At 42.4% G+C, this 24,779-nt stretch overlaps 1 protein-coding gene across 1 annotated transcript in view; it reads right to left on the reverse strand.

Moving 5' to 3' along the window:
* The window catches only part of Galnt17 (polypeptide N-acetylgalactosaminyltransferase 17), a 429,898-nt gene that overhangs the window by 254,948 nt on the left and 150,171 nt on the right, over positions 1-24,779 (reverse strand). Inside the window, exon 2 of the mRNA XM_021162564.2 lies at positions 19,510-19,693. Within this exon, the coding sequence (XP_021018223.1) occupies positions 19,510-19,693 (184 nt within the window). The remainder of the gene's footprint in view (positions 1-19,509; positions 19,694-24,779) is intronic.

Raw genomic sequence — 24,779 nt, forward strand, 5'->3', positions numbered from 1 at the left:
AGGAAGGAAGGAAGGAAGGAAGGAAGGAAGGAAGGAAGGAAGGAAGGAAGGAAGGAAGGAAGGAAGGCAGGAAGGGAATGCACCACCATATCTAGCTTTTTGTGAATTTTAGAGATCAACCTCTATTCATCATGTGTTAAGTGCCCTACCCACCACATGGCTCTTAATTTTTTATTTTTATTTATTTTTTGAGACAGGATCGCATGTATCCCAGGCTGTCCTAAAACCCATCCTCTTGCTTCAACCTTCTGACTACAGGGAATCTAGACTTATACACTTTAAGCCTTTTCATTTATTTGTGTGTGTGTGTGTGTGTGTGTGTGTGTGTGTGTGTGTGTGTGTGTATACTCATGCACATATATGTGGAGATCAAGGTTACTGTCAAGAATCAACCTTCATGACTCTTCCACCTTATTCACTGAGACTGCGTCTATCAATCAAATCCAGAGCCCACCAGCATGGCTAGTCATACGAGGCAGCTTGATCTCAGGATTCCCCCTCCCCATTCAGAGACTGGAATTACAAGCCGTTGAGACACTCAGCCAGCATTTATAAGGGTTGTGGAGATCTGAACTCGACTTCTCATGCCTGTGCAGCAAGCAAGCACTTTTAGCACCAAGTCATCTCCCCAGCTCTGAATTTTAATTTTAAATGCATGTCGACTTATAATATATTCAACTCACAGAGGCTCATTGGAATGTGACCCCAGAAGTTGAGGAGTACTAAGACACTGCTAAAACCACAACTGATCTTTCAGTTAAGTGTGAATAATTCACTTGGCCTCAGGACATAGGAACTTCTGTAAGGAAAAAAAAAAAACCTGACAAGCTGAAACTAAATAAATAATTCACTCATAATGATGAGAAAGAGTATGGTTACCTGACTGTTCTCATTAATGAAGCCACTAGTTCAATGGTACAGGGGGAAATTTTCAAAGGATGGATGTGGTAGACTGTATTGAATGAAATTGTCATTTCTGGACAAGGATCAGCAATTTCATACAGTGTGACCAAACACAATACAAACCACAGGGAGCTGACATTAACCTACAGAGTGTAATCTGATATCGAAGCTGTTGTATACAGGCTCCCTGTGATCCCCCGTGTTTAAATTGAACTGCTCCAGTGGGGCATGGTGACACACACCTTTGACCCACCATTTGGGAGGTGGAAACAGGAGGATCAAGAGCTCAAAGTCACCCTCGGCCATATAGAAAGTTTGGGGCCAGCTTGGGCTACAAGAGACCTTGAAAGAATTGCTAAGAATAAGAGGGGGGAATGAAAGGAAAGATGGCAGAAGGTCTAGGGATACAGTTCAGGTGGTAGAGAGGTTGCCTGATGTGTATGAGTCTCTGGTTCCATCTCCAGTGCCACATACACTGGCTCCATGCTTTTGATCCCATCACTGGGGAGGCAGATGCAGGAGTATCAGGAGGTCAAGGCTGTCCTTGGGAGTTAGATCTCCAGACCCATGTTAAAAAGCCATATCTTAGCACATACATGTAATCCCAGTATTGGGGAGGTGGAGGCAGATGAATACCTAGGTCTCACTATTGAGCTAGATTAGCCTACGTGGCCCATTCCAGGACAGTGGGATGCTGTCTCAAAAACAAAAACAAGTCGAACATCACACTGAGGAATGATGCCCAAGCTTGTCTTCTGGCTTCTAGATGCACACACATGCATGTACACCTATACACACAAATAATTATTTACCTCCCACTTCTCAGGGAATGCAGATGTGCAACACTCCTCTCACTTTTGCAAGTACTAAAGACATAAAGCCATCCTGAACTGTGTGCCATTGCAGGCACTGAAGAGCTCACACATTAGACTGCCAGTGTCTCTGTGCCTAATAGAAAAGTGTAAATCACACACACACACACAAACACACACACACACTTGTAAATTAGAGTATATATTATATTATATACTATATATTATATATTGCATAGAGAGAGATAGAGAGAGATGAGGGAGATAATGAGGGTGGGGTTAAAAATTGCTATTGGCCAATCACTGAAATCAGGAAGTAACTACTGTTTCTAGTGTGTTTTACTAGTTAGTGATCAGTATGTTCTTATTGAATGCACATATTAATGAATGGCTGAACATATGGCTCAGTGGTTAAGAGTGATTATTGGTCTTCCAGAGGACTCATCATCAGCTCCCAGCACCCACAGTAGACAGCTCACAATCACCTGTAACTTCAGGTCCAGACAATCTGATACGTTCTCTGGCCTCCATGTGACTCCACTTGACTGCATGTGGCATAAATAAAGATAAATTCACATAGTTAAAAATAAAAGGACTTTGGTGTTAACCAACAGCTCTGTAATTGGATTTAAGGCCCCTTCAACACAAAAGAAACCTAGCTAAGTATCCAGACTAGTGAAATCATGGGCCTTGGGGGAGAAGCTACAACTGCCACATTGCTAAACTAGCATTATCCCTGAACACATTCTAAATATTTGGCCTGTACTGACAGATAAGTGTAATCCTCACTCCTCATGAAGAAAACACCTCTTTGCAACAGAGACAACTACAGAAAACCACAGTCATCAAAACATGGAGCTGAGGAGCCCAGTCTTAATGGATACATCTATAAGATGACTCCTGCACCCAAGGCTCAGGGGCTGGAAAGACTGCATGAGCCAGAGGGGTGGGGAGTTTGCTGTGATGCTGTGTCTCTTAGTAATGTCAGAAGCCACACCCACAAAGTCTCATCAACATGACTGCCTTCACGTGAGCTGAGCAAGGACAAGAACAATAGATACATTCATGTGGACAGGAGAAAGACTACAAGGCATGGATCCGATGCAAAGGACTACAGGCAAGTAAAGAACGCTAAGTGGGAGAAGCAATCTTCCCCAGGGAAGAGCATATCAAATGGGTTGTCTGATACCAAATGTGACCATTTGTCGTGTAAACACAAGTTCCACCCTACAGACTGAGCAGATTGTGTGTGTGTGTGTGTGTGTGTGTGTGTATACCTGGTTCCAACTCCAAGAGATTCTAAGTCAGTCTATACACTGTGCAGCCTAGAATCTCAAAGGATCCTTATGCTCTACTGATGTAGGGAATATGCTCTACTGATGTAGGGAATATGCTTTTTACTTTATCAGCTTAAGCTTAGATGCTAAGATATTGCCTCTAAAGAAACAGCAAGGGCTTGTGAGATGGCTCAGTAGGGGAGTACACTGGCTGCCATGCCTGAAGACATGAGTTTGACCCCCACAGATGTTGTCCTCTGACTATTGGTACTGGTGTGTGTGTGTGTGTGTGTGTGTGTGTGTGTGTGTGTAAAACAAAGAAAATATTTTGTTTTATCAAAAAGCAATAATGAAAATTTGCTAGTCCACAAATTCAATACATTCTACAGTTATTTTTACAAAAAGCACCCCCAAACCCTATAAAACTACAACTCTGTGATTTTTAAAACAGAGACTTCCTCAAACCTCATGCTTATGTTGAAAAATAATCATGGCCAACCAATGACTGTCCATTTCCCCCTCCTTCCTTGTCAGCTTTCACCCAGAAAGGGCAGATGGGAAAACCCTGCATGGAACAAAGAAGGAAGCTGGCAAGAAGCCAGGATGGTTAAAAATAATAATAACCACTAGGAAATTCCAGTTCAGGTGTGACAAAGTGGGAAAAAAAAATGTTCCCCGGTACATCAAGTACCTGTAATACGGATGGCCTGTAAATAAGCATAATTACAGGCCTTGCATTGAGAGAAAAGACAAGATGACCGAAAAGGCAGACCCTGAACACACAGTAGGAATGGAGAAATAAACGAGAGAACTTTAGACTCCTGAAAAGTAAGACCCAGTCACAGAACTCCTCTTCTTCCAGAAACACACAAATTCACCCACTAAAGAAATCACACTAGGGACTGTGGTCAACATGATTATCTTTGAATCACGTAAATGACTGTCTTCATTGGGGTTTTATTGCTGTGAATAGACACCATAGCAATGGCAATTGTTATCAAGGCAAACATTTAGTTGGGACTGGCTTACAATTCCGAGGTTCAGTCAATTATCAGCATGGTGGAAAGCATGGCAGCATCCAGGCAGACATGGTGCCTGAGAGTTATCTGTATCCAGAATTAGCACAAAGAGAGAGTGACATTGGGCTTGGCTTGAGTGTCTGAAACTTCAAAACCCACCCCCTGTAACACATTTTCTCCAACTAGGCCACACTTTCAATAATGCCGCTTCCTATGAGTCTGTGGGGGCCATTTTCATTCGAACCACAACAATGACCCAAATCTACAAAGGCAATGGAGGGGACTTGTGAGACGGCTCATTGCAGAAGGTGTTGGTACTAAGACTGATGGCCTGAGTTCAATCCCCAGCTGTTCTGTGTGCAGGGTGGGGCTACATTCACCACAAATCAGCCAGGGCTCATTTAAACTCCTTCAGAGTCATGGTATAAATAAGACTGTGCAAGTTTAAAAAAAAAATAAAATAAAAAGGTCTTAATGAGGAATTATGTAAATCAGGTTAGTCTTCTGGCATGTCTGTAAAGGATTGTCTGGATTGTTAATTGATGTAGGAGGATCAGCCCATTGTGGGTGGCACCATTCCCTAGGTAAGAGGTTGTGATGTACTATGAACATAAGAGAAAGCCAGCTGAGATGAAGCAAGCAAGGATTCAAGTGTTCATTCTTTCCCTACTGTGGATGTAATGTTTTAACTTGACTTAAATTTCCCACCATAACTGTAATTGTGAGCTGAAATAAACCATTTCTTCCCTAATTAGGGTATTTTATCACAGCAACAGAGATGAAGCTAGAGCAGGCTATTTTTATTTTAAGCCAGAGGTCAAATATACAGTAAAAGTGCTACCCCTGGAAACATACCACATTATGTTATCATCACAACATATACTTCTGAAGGAATCCCCAAGGCATAATAACGTTAGTATATCTCCTTGACACAATTTTGAATTTTATTTATTCAACTGAGTTACTTATACTCTTGGTAATGAGATGATACTTGGAACAGTAGGGTTCAGTCACATCCTTTTCTTTTGCTCTCATCTGATTCCATGCATAAGACTCTTTTTATGCAAATTAGGTTAGGATGACATTAAACATTTTCTCCTGATTTTCCAAGAACAAATATGTTCTCTCCATATGCCCAATCTTTTCTTTTCCCCCTGTATTCATCTTCAAAGCTCCGTTGGCTGAGCAGATCTTTTTTTTTTCCCTCTAAATTAACTAAAAGAACATACCATCTGCAGTGTGAGGTGCCTGCTTCCCTCTGCAGTACACACATGGTGCTCCCATGAATAAATGGGTTTAGTCTGTCTCTGCTGTTCTTCCAGAAGCCTGAGTTATTTTCCAGTTAGACACTTCTGAAGATCCCATCTTTCACAATGCTCCATGGATTTCTCTCAACTGTCACATTTAGGAATCTTCACTATACATACAGACCACTAATAATAAAGGTCTCTCTATATAAAATACTTGTCATGATTGCAGACATTGGGATCTATTGATTATTGTCCGGTAGAAAAAGGCATTGACCTAGTTAGCTTTAATTGCCATCTTGACACAGCCTACAGTCACCTGAAAGGAAAGTCTAGATTAAGGAACTGCTTAGATTGGATTGGCCTGTGGCCATGTCTGTGAGGGTTGTCTTGTCTTGATTACTGGCTAATGCGAGAGGACCCAGCCCATTATGGGCAGCACCATTCCTTAGGTAGGTGGACCTAGGCTTCATTAAAAAAAAAAAGGTAGCCAATGACTTAAACAAATGCAGATACCCACAACTAAACATTGGACAGAGGTCAGGGACTCTTATGGAAGAATTGGGGAAAGGATTGAAGGCCTTGATGAGGATAGGAACTCCACAAGAAGACCAACAGAGTCAACTAACCTGGACCCTTAGCCGTTCTCAGAGACTGAGCCACCAACAAAAGAGCATATGCAGGCTGGCCTGAGGGTTCCACACACACATAGGGCTTCCTTGCCTGGCTGCAGTGGGAGAGGATGCACATAACCCTGTAGAGTTTTGATACGCCATGGTAAGGAGGATACCTAGAGGGTGCCCACCCTTTCAGAGTAGAAGGAGGGGGGGTGGAAGAGACTTTAGGGGGGAGGAACTGGGAGGAAGGACAGCATTTGGAATATAAATAAATAAACTTAAAAAAAAAGCTAGCTATGCCTAACCCCATCAGACAGCTACCAAGCAGTGTTCTTCTGTAGTTTCTGCCCTTCAAATTCCTCATTTGAATTCCTGTCAGGACTTCCTTCTATGATGACCTATGACCTGAAAGTGTAAACCAAGTAAATCTCTTCTTCCTCTGAGCTGCTTTTGATCATGTTGCTTATCACAACCACAGAAAGGAAACTAAGACATACATGTTTGTGGAAGAGTATTTCACCTAGTCTTCCACTAGAAGACTAGATAGGTCATGACTACTTATGAGCACTAGTGTAGAATGGGGTTCCCCGGAAGACCACAGTGCTGCAATGAGAAGTGGTACACTCAGAACTCTCCTCCCCAAAGCTTATCAATTCTGGGTTCCATTGCCCGAATCCCTTGAAGAGAGAGCCTGAGGATTTCTAAGTATGTGATGAGCTGAGTGAACCCCTCTCCTAGTGACAAATCTCCCTGTTGAGTGACTTTTCCTGAGAAGATCTGAACAAACTTCTACTGGTGCTAGACAGGGTACCAAAGACAGACCAAAGTAACAATTCTACCAGAGTCCAAATTGGTAAACCAATGAGTTTAATAGGAACATAGATGAGGAATGATTTATAAAACCATACATAATTAATTCAAAAGTATCTTTGTTACTGAAAAAACTCACTCTAGAATGTGTAATGACTCATAAAAGCTCCATCCCGGATCTCTGTGAAAGCAAGTAGGCTGATGGGGGACTCTCCACTCCCCACCAGTTTTCATTTGTTATAAAACTTTGGGGAGAAAGAAGACTTGCCAAAGTTGTCAGTTTCAGAAACTTCCTGAGACTTGTAAGTTGTTGACTTCCAGCATTTTAATGAGTCTCCCTCCAGGACAAAATATATCAGTTGAGAAGAAATTGTTACTCAATAGCCTGCAATGCTACAATCAAGGACCAAATGTCTATAGACACAAGGATAACTGACACTATCAATCTCAGCATCAGCTTGAAGTCAGTTAATACATAAATTGAGACTCCTGCTTCCTATAGTAGTGAATACATGCAGAGCACATGAGGTCAAAACTCAATGTTTCCAGAGACTATAAGCAGCAGAGAAAGATGAAATCTAATGCTCAGATCATTTTCCCTTTTATATTCATTCAGAATCCCAGCTCCTGGACTGGTATTACTCATTTTAGCATGGGCCTTTCCTTCTCAACTAAACCTTTCTGGAACCACCTTCCAGACACATCCAATGATGTGTTTCCTTGACTATTAAAGCTAAATAAACTCCACTGTAAAACATTTCTTAACCTATCATTATTGTACTTTTTTTCCCTTGAGCTGATTAAAAAGGTTTGTGTCCTGTAAATAGTGTAACGTCTATCATACTGGAGATTGACCTGGATAACTCATCAGATTCCACATTCCAGCTCTTTGGCATTACAATTTTGAGTTGGATGACTTCAAAGCAATCAACAGAACAAAATTAAAGTAGTAGAATATGTACATACACACACAGGAACACAGGAAGGGAAGAATAGAGGGAGAGATAAAGAGATAAAGTCAGAAAAATACAGATAGATGGAGAGAAACAGACAATGACAGAGAGAGAGAGGGAGGGAGGGATGGAGAGAGAGAGAGAGAGAGAGAGAGAGAGAGAGAGAGAGAGAGAGAGAGAGAGAGAGAGAGATTGGTTCTGCAAAGGAATTCTCCTTTTCTCTAGGATTTAGAATTTTCCATCTGGCAATACCAGTGTGGGTAGAAGGCTCCTTCATTCTGTAGACATACAATTTATCAATACCATAGTGATTAGACAGTAGACAGTTCCATTCTGCAGGTGTGGGAGGTGAGGTTAGGTGTAACTAGTTTTAGAGAGGCTAGCTGATAGGAAAAGCAGCATCCAAAAGCCTTGGACATAGCCTCCCACAACAAATATGTGGGCTTGAGCCAGGGCATCACAGGACCTATGCGACCTAAGTCAGGCGTCTGAACCTGTCCAGGACCCCCTTACCTCATTTATAAAACAGAGATGGTAACAGCTACTTCAGAGAGTGGTTAAATTAAAATGAGATCAATAAAACATGCAGCACAGTGACAAAAACATAAAAGGCAGTCAATAAAAGGGAATAATTATTGTGCTCAGTGAATCAGACAGGCTCCTGAGCCTGGACCTATTTATTATTTCAACCAGCAAGTATTTATTGGGCAGTTTCCCTCTGGGCGAGCATGTCAGTGAAAGAGAAAGTCGTAGTTAGGATGCTTCACGTTTTGAATTCACTTTGAATCCAGGTAAAAACCAGAGGCTAAGGGCATGGATCAGTGGTAGAGTACCTTTGTAGAATCCCCCAGTGAGGGGTTAGGGACATGGCTCCGTGATAGAGCCCCTGCCTAAAATCCTCTAGTATCCCAGTACTGCAAATAAAAGAGAAGGAAGGAAGGAAGGAAGGAAGGAAGGAAGGAAGGAAGGAAGGAAGGAAGGAAGGAAAGAAAGAAAAAGCAAAAGGACACTAACCAAAGTATACCAATCATCAGAGATGATTGATATAAAAAGGGGCTTAGTCATGTGGTCAATAATCACACAGGTCCTTTCATGAGAAGAAAATCTGGAAGCCTCATGACATTGTATTATAGCATCACAGCCCATATAGGCCCAGAATGCCTCAAAAAATACCTGATCAGTACAAGCTGTCAGTTCAACAAGCTCTAGAATCACCATAGAAACAAGCCTTAGGACATGCCTATGAGGGAACGTCTAGATTGGGTTAACAGACATGGGAATCCCCACTCTTAACATAGGGGGCTCCACTCCATGAGTTGGGGGTCCCAGCATGAATACATAAAGAGGAGAAAGTGAGCTTAGCACCACCAGCATCGCTCTCTGCCTTTTAACTGTGAATGCGCTGTGATCAGATGCCTCGCATTCCAGTGGTGGAGCCTTCCTCGCCATGACATACCATACCCTTCCCCGCTATGAGCCAGAATATACCTTTCTTCCTTGAATTGCTTTCATCAGGCATTTTGTCATAGTAACAAGACAAGCAACTCACCCACATAGCCAGTGCCTGTACGATGCCATCCTCCCGGCTCAGTCTAGACCTTACTCCTGACTTCCAGACCCCCCACATGCAGGCACCCACTAAGCTCCACACAATGACACCCCGCATCTGTGCACAAAACTGACGTTGCTGGGATAGAACCAGCTAGAATTTGCAGGGGGGAAATAAAAGGAATGAGGACCCTTTCTCAGGGAAGCAAAATGAATTCTGAAGAACCCTGACATGGGGATTTATTAAACAGGAGGCCAAAGGAGAGGCTGAAGATAACAGTGGCAGGAATTGCTCATCAATAACGCAGAGGCTGTCTGAGCAGGGAGGCATGGTATTAAAGTCTGCACAGGAGTCTCAGCAATAGCTTTAATAAGCAGACAGAGTTCCCATACCAAGGTGGTCCTTCCCACAGATTATGGGATAACTGAACACCCTGATAATACACTAGCACATGAATGATACATCAGGACAAAGGATAAGAGCCAGGAGCTATAAAGCTTTGGCTGGATTCTGGAGTCACCATCCTCACCCATACATACTGGAAAATAGTGAAAAAAAAAAAACTGGAATGATGCACAACTTGTGGTCATCTCATGGAAACAGTAACTATGGGAAACCGTGGACAAGCAGAGGTCCCATCTCCTTGGGAACACCACAAAATATGAAGCATGGGACGATCCTTGCTCCTGACTAGGTAAACCACTTCCACTGTACATCCCCAAGCTTGAACCATTGCACTAGAGGATGGCTAAGTGTTACAGTGCCTGCTTTGTACATCGGAAATCTCAGATTCAATCCGCAGTACCACAAATGCAAATTCAACTTTCAAGCTAGATGCTTTGGCATAGACCTCTTCACCCATATCCAGTTCGCTGCAGCATTGTGCTGATCTGGTGGGGGTCTGTTTTACCTTCCTTCTCTTCCTCCTCATTCCTATTTCTACCAATACACACATGCTGTCCTCTGATTTCCACACATAAACCACAGTTCAAATGTCCAGGCAAACCCGCACCTATGCATGCATGAATCCACAATCAATAAGTGAATGAAATAAGAAAAAGAAAGCATTAGTGGGTTGCTGCATAAATGAGAGGATCTGAATTCAAATCCCCAGATATTGCATACAGCCGGGTTTGCAATGTGGCTCAGTGGAAGAGCCCCTGCCTAGAATCCCCCAGGGAGGGGCTAGGAATGTGGCTCAGTGGTAGATTACAGCACCTTTCTGTGATCCCACTGTGCCTAAAACAAGATGGGAGATGGAGACGGGAATCCGTAGAAGCTCCAAGGCCAGCTAATAAGAAGAGTAAGGGACTCAACTTCAAGCAAGGTGGAGACTGAGGAGCAAACTTGAGTTTGTCCTCTGACCATGCACACACACCCACTCATGCATAAACGTATGTGTTCACTCATGTGCGCAAGCGCGCACGCACACACACACACACACACACACACACACACACACACACACACAGCTTTGAAGAATGCCAGCAGAAGTGCTGGGAATGCAGCTCCTCACACACTTGCTTGCCTGTGTGAGGCCCTGGCTTCCATTCCCAGCACCACACAATACAGGACTGCAGGTATACTGGGGCAACAATGGGCAGCCACAGTTGTTCATTACACTTCTCATGCGCCAGCAAAAGAGGAATCTGAGGATCCCATCAAGACAAGATCAATGTTTAATGAGGCTAAAATTCCAAATACTTTGATTTGATCATCACATATACAAACATCCAATTATCACCCCACGCTCCATGAATACACACAGTTAGTGTGTTTAATATGGAAGTAAATAAGTAAGATACAATGGGAAAAGTAGTCAAGGTCCTTTCTGCTGGGCTCTCCTGCTCTAGGGGCCACTTGCTCTTTTCTCTTTCCCTTTCTGGACCTGGCCCCTACCACTTTAAACAGCCCACTTGCTTTCTTACCCTCTTTGATATCCTACATACCTAGAAATGAATCGTTCCTCCCTGACACACAGGGGACTTCAGCCATGCAACTACTTTTAATATTTTAAAACGAACAAAAAATGGAAAAGAAAAATAAGAGATATGGACCAAAAGACTACAAACACAGCCTGGGAAATAAACCACTCCTATAAGAAACATCAAATGTAATGCAGCCCCTCCTCCCAAGGAGAGAATGGGGGTTGCTTATACAAGTATTCTGAAAAGGCCGTTTTGTTAAAAAAAAAAAAAATGATGTACAGACATTGGGAACAAAAGACCCCAAACCTGTACCACATTCTGCAATAAATTCTCCGTGGATGGAGGAGCAAAATATAAGACAATCAGAGAAAACAAAACCAGAATGGAATATTTATAAGTATTGGGAGGGATGCTATCTTCGTAGGCTTTAAAGCACTCAGGAAATGAAAACATGGAAAGATTGACAGTTTCAGGTTCAGAGGAATTTAAAGTACCTGTCCAGCAGCAGAAAGCAAGCCATGGAATTAGAAAAGCAGAAAAACCAAGTTTTGGAATGAGATGTGAGAAGGAAGGGGTCGATTTAACAACTGCCTTTCGTTCATATTTACTAGGAGAACAATTTCCTCAAGTGTGGTTAGAACTAAAGCAACCGGGGTTCTGTTTAAAACTATAATGAAATCCATCCACTTTAATCTGATCTCCAAAAACAATCCTCAGGAGAGCTTTGGGGGGGGGGGCTAAACATAGGATGCCACCCACTGGGAGAAAAAATATTTTAGTCCCAGGCTACTCTCTCTCTCCTGGACCCCAGGGCTCATTTTCAGAGAAGTCTAATCCAGGGATAAGGCCCTTACTATTCATTGACAGGGAGGACACAGTTTAATTTGGTCACTTCATGTGACACTCTAAATTTGCAAGACGTGTCTTTGTTTATCTTGCATGGCCTGTGGGCAATTCTCCAAATCATCTCAAATGCTGTTTTCAGATTTATCCTATTAAGAGTTTCCAAAAATAAATAGGACAGAGAACAGAATAGCACCGTCCAACCAAATTTTTAACCTTTGTCTTTGTATCTAATTTTCTTGCAGATAATATATACATTGTGTTTGTGTGTGTGAGTCAGAGAACAGTTTGCAGGAGTTCATTTTCTCCTTCTACTATGTGGGTTTCAGGAATCGAACTCGGGTCACTGGGCTTGGCAGCAAGCCCCTTTGCTCCCTGAGCCATCTTGTCAGTCCACATTCTATGCTTGTAGTGTGCATATATTGCATTTTGATTATAGTTTCACTGAAATTTTATAGACATATTTTGCTTTAGTTGAACTTTTATTAAACCAGAGCATAAACTATCTCATATCTCTTCTGCAATCCCTGTTTTTCTGAACAACAATGACTAAGGTGCTATTTCTTGGGTTTTTTTTTTTTTGTCTGTTTGGTATTACTTTATTTTAAAAAATTCTGTGTGTGCACGTGTGTGTAAGAGTAGGCATGTACATCTATGTTGAATGTCTTCTCCCATGATTCTTACTTTTTAAAACAAGGTCTCTTACTGGATCCAGAATTCAGCAAATGTCTCAGCTGGTTAGCCAGCAAAATCCAGAGGTCTTTCTGCTCCCACTCCCTTAAGAGAACAATTACAGATGTGTGAGTGCTAACATTTCTGGCTTTGGTGTGCGCTGGGCTCTAAACTCAGGTCTTCGTGCTTACCAACTGAGCCGTCTCTGCAGTGCTGGTTTAATTTAGTTTGCTTGCTGTGCTGGCTAGTCTTATGTCAAGGTGACACATGCTAGAGTTATTTTGAAAAAGGAAACCTTAATGAGAAAATGCCCCCACCAGATTGGCCTGTATCCAAGTTTGTGGTACTTGATGGATGTTCTTGATTGATGACTGGCGTGGGAGGGCCCAGCTCACTGTGGGTTGAATCACCCCTGTTCTGGCCCTGGGTACTACTCTAAGAAAAGAGGCTTGAGCAAGCCAGTAAGCAGCAGCCCTCCATGGTTCCTTCTGTAATATTTGGCTGTGGTGTCTTGGTAAGAGGTAAATCTGTATGGAAGAACAAGCAAGCCTGCCTTAGTTCCTGCCTTGGCTTCTGTCTATGATCGATGATGACCTGGGCTTGGGAGCTGAATAAACACTTTCCTCACCCAAGTTGCTTTTGGTTAGAGTGCTTTTTCAGAGCCACAGACAGCAAATTAGGATACCCAGCAACATGTCTGTGTGTGCATGCCTGCGTGCTTGCATGCCTGTGTGTATAACTGTGTGCATGTATGTGTCCTGCTCAACCCCCCTTTTTGTTCAATTTCTAACTGGAAGACTTTAATTACCACTGCCTAGCGGAATGTGGACTTTGTGTCGGCTTGAGCCTATGCAGGTGATCACAGCTGCAGTGGATACAAGTGCATGTGTGCAGCAGCCAACTCCTGTGTGCATGGCAGCATCTTACAGCTTGTCTCCACCATCGGGCTCCTACACTCCTTACACACCCTCTTCTACCATGTTTCCTAAGCCTTGGATGAGGGCTGATATAGGTGTGCAGATCTGTTTTTCCCTCTCTAATTTTGCCAACTCCTTTTTATCCCTATTTATCCAAATGATGTCCCCAATGCTACTTCCCAGCCTTCCACAGACTTGCTTATTTTTGCTCAATTTTAAGCTTATAGGATTTATTTTGATTATGGTTATTTCCATAACAGAAATGTTCTCACTTTGTAAGCTCCTTGCAAGTCAATTATGGTTGTAAAGCCTAGAAGCTCTGCTTTCTTCAAATGCCATTTGTTATTATTATTAAGGTTTGGGTTTGCTTTGTCACTGCTATTGTTGATTTGTCGGTTTATTCACTGACAATAGACTCTGTGCTCTGATGCCTGGGGCTCCTATTTCTCTAGTTTCTGAGTGTGACTGGATTGGGGAGATGACTTAGTTAGCAAATTGCTTTTCTGGCCAGCTTGAGTCTGACCATATAGAAATCCCGGTGTGCTGGTCACACCTATAATCCCAGTCCTGAGAAAGTGGAGACAGGAGGATCCCTAGGTCAGCTTAGCCTAATAGGTAAGCCGTAGTCCCAGTAAGAGACCTTGACTCAAATAAGCAAATAGAAAATTCCTGAGGAACGAGATTTGAGATTGACCTGTATCCTCCACAAACACATGCATAAACACACATGCGCACACATATGCACATGTACATAGCTAGCAAATAAAAACTGAGTAAGGTAATATTTTTATAAAGATGGAGTTTAACAACAGGCATTCCATATTAACAGCCATCCTGAGACCCTTGCTGTCATCTATAGGCCTCTTCTTTAAGCTGAGTTGGTTTCTGCCAAGTAGATTCATTAAAGTTTTGCACGTGAGAGCCTAGAGAGGTCACAGAACTGAAAGTCTCCTCATTGAGCATATTCTGATATAAGTCACCTCTATAAACTAGACATCAGAAGGTAAAGGACAGGGACAGGTTCCAACTGCCAGATATGAAGGCAGTTGTCCTGGATAGCTTTGTCACCTTGACACAGCCTGGAGTTGAATGAGAGGAAAGCCTCAATTCAAAGATTACCCAGATCAGACCTTTGGGGGAATGTTTCTGGGGGTACTGTCTTGATTATTAATTGATATAGGTAGGAAGGCCCAGTCCACTGTGGGCAGCACCATTCCTAGGCAGATGGTCCTAGGCTGTATTGTAGAAAGCTGGCTAAGTGTGAGCCTGCCAGTACACCAGCATGCAGTGTTCCTCTATGGTTTCTGGTTTTAGAATTTCTGTTTTGATCTCTTCCCTTGGGTCTCTGTCCTGACTTCCCTGGGTGATGAATTGTGACCTGGAAGTGTACAGTGGAATAAGCTCTTTCCTCCCCAGTTGGTTTTCATCAGAATGGTTCATCACAGCAACAGAACAGAAACTAGAGCAACAGAAATAGGGAGATGACTACAATCCTTCTATTCCTACCCACATCCAGCCATAAGAAAAATCTGTCCTCTCCTGTCCTGTCCTGTCCAGGTCCTGTGTATTAGTATATCGCTTTTCCTTCAGGCATCATATGACCATCCTGACTTCATTTGGGAATATAGATAGTACTTGGCCTGGTAGCCATAACAACAGCTTGAGCAAAATATCACAATGATAGATAATAGGTAACTAGGTCTGTGCTAATAGTAATGGAGTTAACTCCCCTCCATAACAGAAGGTAGTGGAGGCTCTTAGGTCCATCACCTGGGATCCTACCTATTACTCTTTATGCCTCACCACCAGCTGCAAGGGATCTTGGGAAATGCTGGACCATCTAGGAAGTGGAAGATTGACTAACTGAAGGCAGGTCTCCATGATGCATGGTCCATGAGGTGGCCATCTATTATGGAGTGGATTTCTGTAAGGAAGCCCAATAAACTCATCAGTTGACCAAATTGGACTTCAGTGGAACCATCAGTTTGGTCTGGTATCAGCCCTATCTGAGATGAGTAGGCATTTGTTCATGTCTCCCCTGGAAAGCTAATGGAACAGTGAGTCCCCAGGGTTCTGACCAAGTTGTCTTCTTCTGCTCTAACAATCTGGCTAGTCTTAGCTATCAACTTGGCAATGGAGAATCGCCTTGTGTGTGTGTGTGTGTGTGTGTGTGTGTGTGTGTGTGTGTGAGAGAGAGAGAGAGAGAGAGAGAGAGAGAGAGAGAGAGAGAGAGAGAGAATCTCAATGGAAGAACTGCTTAGATCAGATTGGTCCATGGGCATGTCTTTGGCAGATTGTATTGATTGTTACCTGAAGTGGGAAGACCCAGCCTGAATGTGGGTGATAGTATTTTATGGGCTGGGCCCTGGATGTATAAAAGTCACTGAGAAGCCCCAGCAAGCAAACAAGTGAGAATGTATATTTTCTTCGTTGTCAACTATAGCGGTGACATGACTAGCTACTTGAGTCCCCCACCTTAAACTCTCTGAAATGATGCACGCTGCCTTGCAATTATAAAGCCAAACAAATCCTTCCTTCTCAAAGTTGCTTTTTTGTAAGGGTATATATCTCAGTCACAGAATTAAAACTAAATCAAACATCCATCCACCCATCTCACATGGGAGGTTAGGTCTCAGTTTTTCTACCCAACCAAATACCATTTATCCATTCTCTTTCCATCTTCTGAAGTCCTGTTGGTGTTGAGTGATGTCGCCAACTAGATTCTTTAGTTTTCCCTTTCCCTTTCCATGCTCTGTGCCTTTCCCCCATCATATTAGCAGCCTCAGAAGGAACCAGAAGTAAATGTGGGCTTGCTCCACTGTGCAGTACTAGAAGATACTGAGACTTTCTACTGCAGAGAACCACATCCAAAGTTTGCTTTCTGTTCCCCTGGTCTGGCCCATTGTTATCCCTGCTGCCCCACTCCTCTTCAGATGCTTCATCCTGTGTTTCCTTCAAGCTTTGGGATATCATCTCAAGCAAGAGATGCTCAGACATTCCCATCACATATTGTGTATGCAGTTGCCATGGCTGCTGTGGACCACTGTTCCTCAGGAATGATGGGGCTCTTGCTCCCTTGAATTCTCAGCAGCTGAGATTCTCTGCAAGAGATCGGTGCTAATGTTTCATCATGGAGGACAGAGGTTCACAAGGCCCTGCCCCTTCCTGAGAATCTATTGGCAATAAATGGTTGCTGGGGAAGGGAGGCATGTTCTTTGGAAATGCAGCCACTGGAAGTTATCTGTGCTCCTGTAAGTAACTTTAAGTGTCTTCTCATTAGATATTTTGTCACAGCAACAAAAGTATCCCAGTCTTGAGAGAATAGATCTCCCTAGGAAAATTTGTACGACAGGGTCTCACCTTGTACTGGAAGAACTTCCTTGCCTGTCTGTTTCTCTCCCCAGACAAGAAGTGAGTAGACTGGGCTATATTCCTTATGTTATTACATCTCCATGGTGAGGCCAGTCTCTGGGTACATAATAGATGCTCACTGATTTCTGTTCAGCTGAGCCATTTCTAATACACTGCATGTTGGAGGCCTTTCCAGTCTCATAAGAGAGCAAAAACCAGGGCCATGTTTATTTGCCAACATGGAAATAAGAAAGGCTAATCAGAAAGCACTAGGAAGTGAAAACCACCAGATGTGATTTTTTTTTTTGAGAACACAAGTCCAGGAAGACAAAATAGCATGCAACAGGGGTGATGTATATTTTTCCTAGTGATTCAAAATGAATGTGCACTTATTAGAGGCAGAGAGAGAGATTTAACGGGTTTCTCGGCTAATGCTGTAATTTTAAATCCATTTAAGATAATTTTCTTTATCTTGAATTTATTTTTCTCAGTAACCAGGATACTTAACTGATTTGCACAAAACCCATTTGAAAAAAGAAATAATCTACTGCGAGCGAGGGCACATTCTAAATGGAAATAAAAAGGAGACACTGAAAATCTAAAGAAAATGGAGATTTGAGAAGCTAGAGTGAGCTCCTACATAGTAAATAGGGGCCCTGGAAGCTCCAGATCAGGTCGGGGAGGGGTGCCAAGCTCCACCCTTGGTGAAGGAGCTGTTGGCAGTTAATGGCTGCTAATGGTGGGTGAGTCATTTTGCTTTGGGTTCATGGACTGGTATGTTACCTGTGCATGAGTGAATGTCCCCACACCCACATGCTTATGAGCAGAAGACATGACATTGGGGACATGTAGAGGAAGATACATGGGGAGTTTGAGGCTGGAAATGGGGGTGGGGTAGATACGGCTATATTTAATTGTATATATGTTTGAAATTCTCAACAATAATAATGATAATAATAATAATAATGATGATGATAATGATAATAATAATAACCAAACAACAACAACAAAAGAATTGCCAAAATTCTTGGAGTTGCCAACATTTTTCCTATAGATTCAAAGCTTGGAAGTAAGCACCTAATCAATGCATAGATGGGAATGAGAAAAGACTGATCAGCAGCACTACACACAACAGTAAAACATCAAAAACAGCCCGTAGACACAATGAGTCATCATAAATTATTGTGGGGCTGGAGAGATGGCTCAAGGGATAAAAAGTGTTTTCTACAAAAGCATGAAGAACTGAGTTCAATCCCCAGCACCCATGAAAGTGCCAGGCATGGCAGCATGCCCTTGGCACAGCAGCTCCGGGAAGGCAGAGACAGGAGGATTCCCTAGGGCTCACTGGGCAGCCAGCTAGCCTAACTGAATTAGTGAGCTTCACATTTGGTAAGAGAGCCTGTCTTGAAAACTAAGGTGGAAAGAGAATAAGATAGTTGACATTGGGGCTGGAGAAATGACTCAGAGGTTAGGAGCACTGACTCCTCTCCCAGAGATCTTGAGTTCAATTCCCAGCAACCACATGGTGGCTCATAACCATCTGTAATGGCATCCATTGCCCTTTTCTACTATGTCTGAAGACAGCTATAGTGTATTCAAATACATAACATAATTCTTAAAAAAAAAGATAGCTAACCTCTACCTCTTTCCTCCATGTGTACATACACATCCTTGCCTATATACTCCACTACACACATATGTGTACACACAGGAATACAAACATTTACACACGTGCTTGTAATACAACATCAAATCAAAAAGACAAAACTGATCCACCAATTATTCATAATCTATAGTAAATAGACTCAAAGATAATATTTTGATCTTGTCATATATTGGTACATGATAGTATATAATATTATCAAGATGCTAGCCATAGAGGCTCATGTCTATAATTCCAACATCAGAAGGCTGAGGCAGGAGAATTGATCATGAGTATGAGGCCAATTTGGGCTATATAGCAAGTTTGAGCTAGCCTGAGCTACATACAATACAACATTATCTCCACAATCAATAAATAGATAAAATAAAGTTCAGAAGATTGACGATAGGTAGATGACAGACATTGATAGATGATGATGATAGATAGATAGATAGATAAAAGATAATTAATATACATTAAAATGTCAATAATTGCCATGTTTAAGTTAGGATACTATGGTGATATTTTAAACTTGTTTTTGTTTTTTGCTTTTGTAAGTTTTGCTTTTTATTTTCTGAATTGGTGTCATGTATCCCAGGCTGGTCTCAAACTAACTGCTTAGCCCATGATGACCACCTACTTCAGTTCTGAGCTCTTGGTAGTCCTGCCTCCACTTCTCCAGTGCTAGAATTAGTGTGTGCCACCATGCCTGTGATGGTAGGGATGGAATCCAGGACTTCATTCCAGAGCCCATACTAGGCAAGCACACTATCAACTAAGCCACCTCACTGCTCCTTACTTTATTTTTCATGTAGATAATATTTCCTAAGCAATGAAGTCCTTGACTGACTGATCATAGAAGAAACAGAGGGAAATAAAAGATCCCTCCATGGTTACAAATAGATGAGAAAGTATCACACACTGAGTCAAAGCCAGCCAGCTCTTTTCTGGGGCACAGCTGTAGCTTACTTGGTAGGACGATAATCTGGAATAGACCGGTCCAAGGAGATCTTTTCACTGAGGTAGGAATTGTAGCCATATTTCTCATGAGGTCCTTTGGCTTTTTCTTCTTCAGAGGGGGAAAGGGTGGCAGGAAGGCCTCCTTTGCCCCTCCCACCATACCCTTCGATGAGCCCAAGGGATTTAGATAAGCCTAAAAGGAAGGAGGAGAGAGAGTTATTCCAAAACACCTCCCCTAGATGCATCATAGAGCTTCTTAGTACAGCAAAAAACTATGATTATAGTTTACATATCATATATATACATACACACACACACACACACACACATATATATATCTTTGGAGACTAAGACTATGTATCCAGAAGTAGCATCTGATGTAGCCTAGGCTGGCTTTGAACTCAATATGCAGCTGAGGATGACCTTGAACTCCATCCAGATCTTGCTGCCTCAACCTCCCATGTGCTGACATTACAGGACTGCCCCTCAAGCATTCAGTTCATGCAGTAATGGGGATATTTCTAAAGAGAGAAAGATCCAGGCCGTGCTGAACTTTGAGGTTTACATTTGATAATCTACTGGGAACTCCCCCTCCCTTGCTTTACTTCTATAATCACATGGACACAGAGACACGCCTCCCCCCCCCCCCCAAAGACTTGGAGGAATGAAAACCAAGAAGAACTCAAGAAATAAGATGAATGTAGGGGCATTATCTCTGTCTGTCTCCACTTTCTCTTTAGGACAACTACAGTCAGGTTAAGTCTGCGGGAAGGGGAAGGTTCCAGGGTCCTCCCACAGACGCAGAATAAGTATCAGGGGTACTACCAGGTACTACAGGAATATCGCTGTAGTTGAACTAGGATAGACAGATTAATTTCACCATGAGCTGAAAGCGAGAGCAACGACTTGACAGGACTCTTCACCTAATAGTTTTATTTCAATTCCATCTCCATGGCAAAGAGAAACACAATGTGTTTGAAGATAAATCACAGAGAAGAAAAAAAGACCATAAAGCAGATAGCTACAACACAGAGAAAGAGCCCTCCATGGTAACCCTCTCTAAGCAGCTGCTGCTCCCAGCATGTTGATGGGTCCCTAGCCACTGTCATATCGTTCAACAAAGACCTTGAGGAGTAAGTGTACAGAGCTCAGAGAGGTTGAACTACTTAGCCAGGAAAGTGTGTGCTTCTGGCTGTCATTGATTGCAAATGTGCAAGATGCTTGATATACATGCACATGTATATGCAATGCATGCACAGGCACACATGCACATGCATATACTCTGGAGTCCTGGGAATTGAACTAGGGCCTCTGTATGGTACATTATTTTGATCACTGAATCACATGCCCAGTTCCTTTCTGGAGAATTCTAGGCAGGCATTCAACTGCTGGACAAGGTCCCTAGTCCTTCACAGGGTGATCTAGGCAAGTGCTTGCCCACTGAGCCACACTTCCAGTCCTTCATTTCTACAGTGGACAGCATGAATATAGATCACCAATATCTCTCAGTTTTAAGAGTAGGCAGCTATTGATCCTGAATGGACCTAAACTTTGCAGGGAGACATCCATGGGCAAGTCCAAGCCAACAATTCTTTGGGTCATGTGAGATTCTGCATCACAGAACACCAAGGTACACAGTTTATTCTAAGTATTGCTACAAATGGGAATATATCTGGTTAACATCAAAATCAAAAGCAGCTTGGATCAATCCAGGGCAGTACTGTGCAACCTGCAAGTTGTTCTCATTTAGTGTGTTAATCGCATGGACTCTCTGCTGGTAGTTCCCATCTAGCAGAGAGACCTATCAACAAAGATGTTCACTTCTTGCCTACATCTTTTTCTCCAGTCTCACAGTCCTCTTCAATGTGGAAAGAAAAATACCACAATAGCATCAATGTTGCCAAACGCAAACGGCCTCTCAAGTCAAATACAAGCTTTTCAAATCATCTGGTGCCAAGGCAAGGCTGTGTGCATGTAATCCCATCACTCAGGAAGCTGAGACAGGAGAGTGTGGCCTCAAAGCAGGTTCAGAAAAATAAATAAATTAAATTAATTAAAATTGCTAGTGATAGAGCATTGCTAGAGGAATGAAAAATAGAGAAAGAATTTAGCAATTCTTCAACATGCCAAACACAGTGACAATAAGACCAAGGAGCTCAACTCCTGGTTGCAATGCATCGAAGCACAATAAAAAAAGTATATTCATGCAAAACTCAAGCCAAGTGCTAGCAGCTGGTTCATGAGTATCACCCAAATGTAACCAAAATGTAATGTTGGCAAACAGTGATGTACTTGGCAATAAAAAGAATAAAGTGGCCATGAGTGGTGATACAGATTCCACACAGAATAGATAGATAGATAGATAGATAGATAGATAGATAGATAGATAGATAGATGATATTTGTCTAGGTGATGGACACATACACACACACACACACACACACACGATGGATACATGATAGATGGGAGATGGATAGATGATAATTAAATAGGTATGTTTAAGATAGATAATAGATGACATACAATAGATAATAGGTTGATAGGTAGGTAGAAGGTAGATAGATAATAGCTATCTAGATGCTGGACACATAGATATATGGTGGATAGACAGATGACAGATAAGAGAGAGAGATAGTCAGGTGATATATGATAGATTATATACATGTATATCATATATATGTATACACACACATACACGAAATAAGACTCTATGGGTACAGCAGGGCCATGTGGTCTCCTGAGAGCTGGGATCACAGGATGCTTTAAGTAGGTGAATACTGTGGGATCTATAAAATTCCCTCACTAAGCCATAAACACATAACCTCTCGTCATGAGCCATTCTGTTTCTAAAGAGACAAACAAGAGGGTACACATAAAAACGTTGCCATGAGACAACAGCAGAAACACTCAATAAACTTAAGTTGCATAAAAGGCAAGCCGAGCTTGTAAGAAAGGCAAACACCTGAGATGAGTCAAAGGGAGAATATGTAGACAGTCTGCTGAGACAGGGCGGATTGGTTCATCATTAACTTAATGTAACATTTAAGGCCGACATACAGAACAGGCGATGCCAGGTTCCCCAGAGAAATAAAATGGAAACAGATATCTCTGTAAAAATTAGGATGCCCTTAGGAAGTGTTCCAAGAAAGGATATATTTATTATTATCATCATTATTATCATTATTTTAGTAAAAGGGCTGGGCTGGATAATATCTGGCTCATTTGTAGGAAATTTGTCTTTCAGTGAGGGATTGTGTGGCATGGCTCAGTGGTAGAGCTCCTGCCTAGAATCCCCCAGTGTGGAGTTGGGGGCGGGGCTCACTGACTAACAGTGTAGTAAAATTGATGCACTCCAGGCCCCAGTAAGAGACCCTGTCTCAAAAATCAAAGTAGATAGTACTTAAGGAATGATGGATAGTGTTAACCTCTGGTCTTCACATGCAAATACTCATACATGTACATGGACACACACATATGCAAAATAACAAAGACTAAGAATGTATGCCCACTCTATCAAGGACATGCTGGGAATTTGGTTCCTAATGCAATGTTGTTGTTTTGTTTTGCTTTTTCTCCTTGTCTTTTTTTTTCCCTGATCATGTGGTATGATTCCTTCCCAGTACGAAAGACCCCCACTTAGCAGCCTCACAAAAACGCCACCCCTCCCAGTACAATGTGACAACTATGAATTATATATTTCGTGGTCCATGTGTTTCCATTTTTCCCCCAATTTCATCTGCCAGAGAGGTGCAACAAGGCAGCACAAATTTCCTCTGGATTTTAATGTGCTTGCTTAGCAGGCTCCTCAAAACGCTGGCAAAGACAAATAAGAGTTCAAGTCCATGGACAAAGACCAAGTTAGTCTCTGCCAGAGAACAGCGCCACTGGAATCTTTGGAGATGACCCCAGGGCATTATGTACTTTTCTCACGGCTGTAACAAAATACCCGATTCAAGAGACTCAAGGAAGGAAAGGTTTATTCTGATTTATACACATGTCCCGACACTTGGTGAAGGTGTGGTGGCCGGACTGTGAGCGAGCTCGTCACACTGCATCCACAGGGTGATATATGCTGATACTCAGCTTGCTCTCTCAGTGTTATTCTGTCTGGACTCCAGCCAGTAGAATAACGCTGCTCACATTTAGGGTAGGTCCTCAATTAGCCCACTCTATAAACTCATCACAGACATGCCCAGAGATTTGTCACCTAAGTTGACTATCAGGATTAACCAACATATGTATGCACATGCACACACACACACACACACACACACACACACACACACAGAGAGAGAGAGAGAGAGAGAGAGAGAGAGAGAGAGAGAGAGATCTTTTCCAAAAGAGCCCCTTGATCTTTGGCAAAAAAAAAAATCATTAATAATACAAGGACCTGAGTTTGCTCCCTAGAATCCTCATTTAAAAGGCCAGACATGATGGAGCACACTTAAAACCCCAGCATTGAGGAGATACATTCCTGGGGCTTACTAGCCAGTCAGCCTGGCCTTTTTTGCCAGTTCCAAGCTAATGAGTCCTTGTTTCCATAAAAATATCAGATTTTGACACATACATGTTTGCACACATGTATACACAGTAGCATGCATACACAAGCATGCGTGTATATGCATGTGTATGCACATGCACACCCACACTAGCCCTGGGAAAGTCACATAAAAGAAGAGTGAATATAATAGTGAATCTATATCCACAAAGATGAGAATGGACACTAATGAATGTCACAGAGAAATCAAGCTTGAAAAAGGCCAGCTGAGTGTGAGAGAAAGGGCATCAGAGGCTGGAAAGATGGCCCTGTGGGGGAAGGAAGCATCCCCGGGGTGATAAAGAGTAGAGGTGGGAATCAAGGCTGCCTCTCAGGGAGAAAGCAACAATCTTGTATTAACAAGAGCTTTTTATTCCCACAATAACCAGCCAGAATATATAATACTGAAGGGAATCTATTTATAACAGCAACAATATTGCATCAGCTCCAGCGATAACCAATAAGACTAATAAGAGATTCTACTAAAAAGAATAAAATACAACCTACATAAACTGGCAATGAAGGTGCGTTTTCTAATTGGAAGATGGAACAGTAGGAAACTAAAATACTATACTAGACAATTGAGTCACTCTGGGATGGGTGACAGGATTTGAACATAGAGCTCTGCACATGTCAAGCTGGACAATCACACTTGCACTGAGCTAAACTCCAACCTCGATTTCTTCTGTGTGTGTGTGTGTGTGTGTGTGAGTGAGAGAGGGAGGGAGGGAGGGAGGGAGAG

The sequence above is a fragment of the Mus caroli genome, chromosome 5, assembly GCF_900094665.2.
Source record: "Mus caroli chromosome 5, CAROLI_EIJ_v1.1, whole genome shotgun sequence".
NCBI lineage: Eukaryota > Metazoa > Chordata > Mammalia > Rodentia > Muridae > Mus > Mus caroli.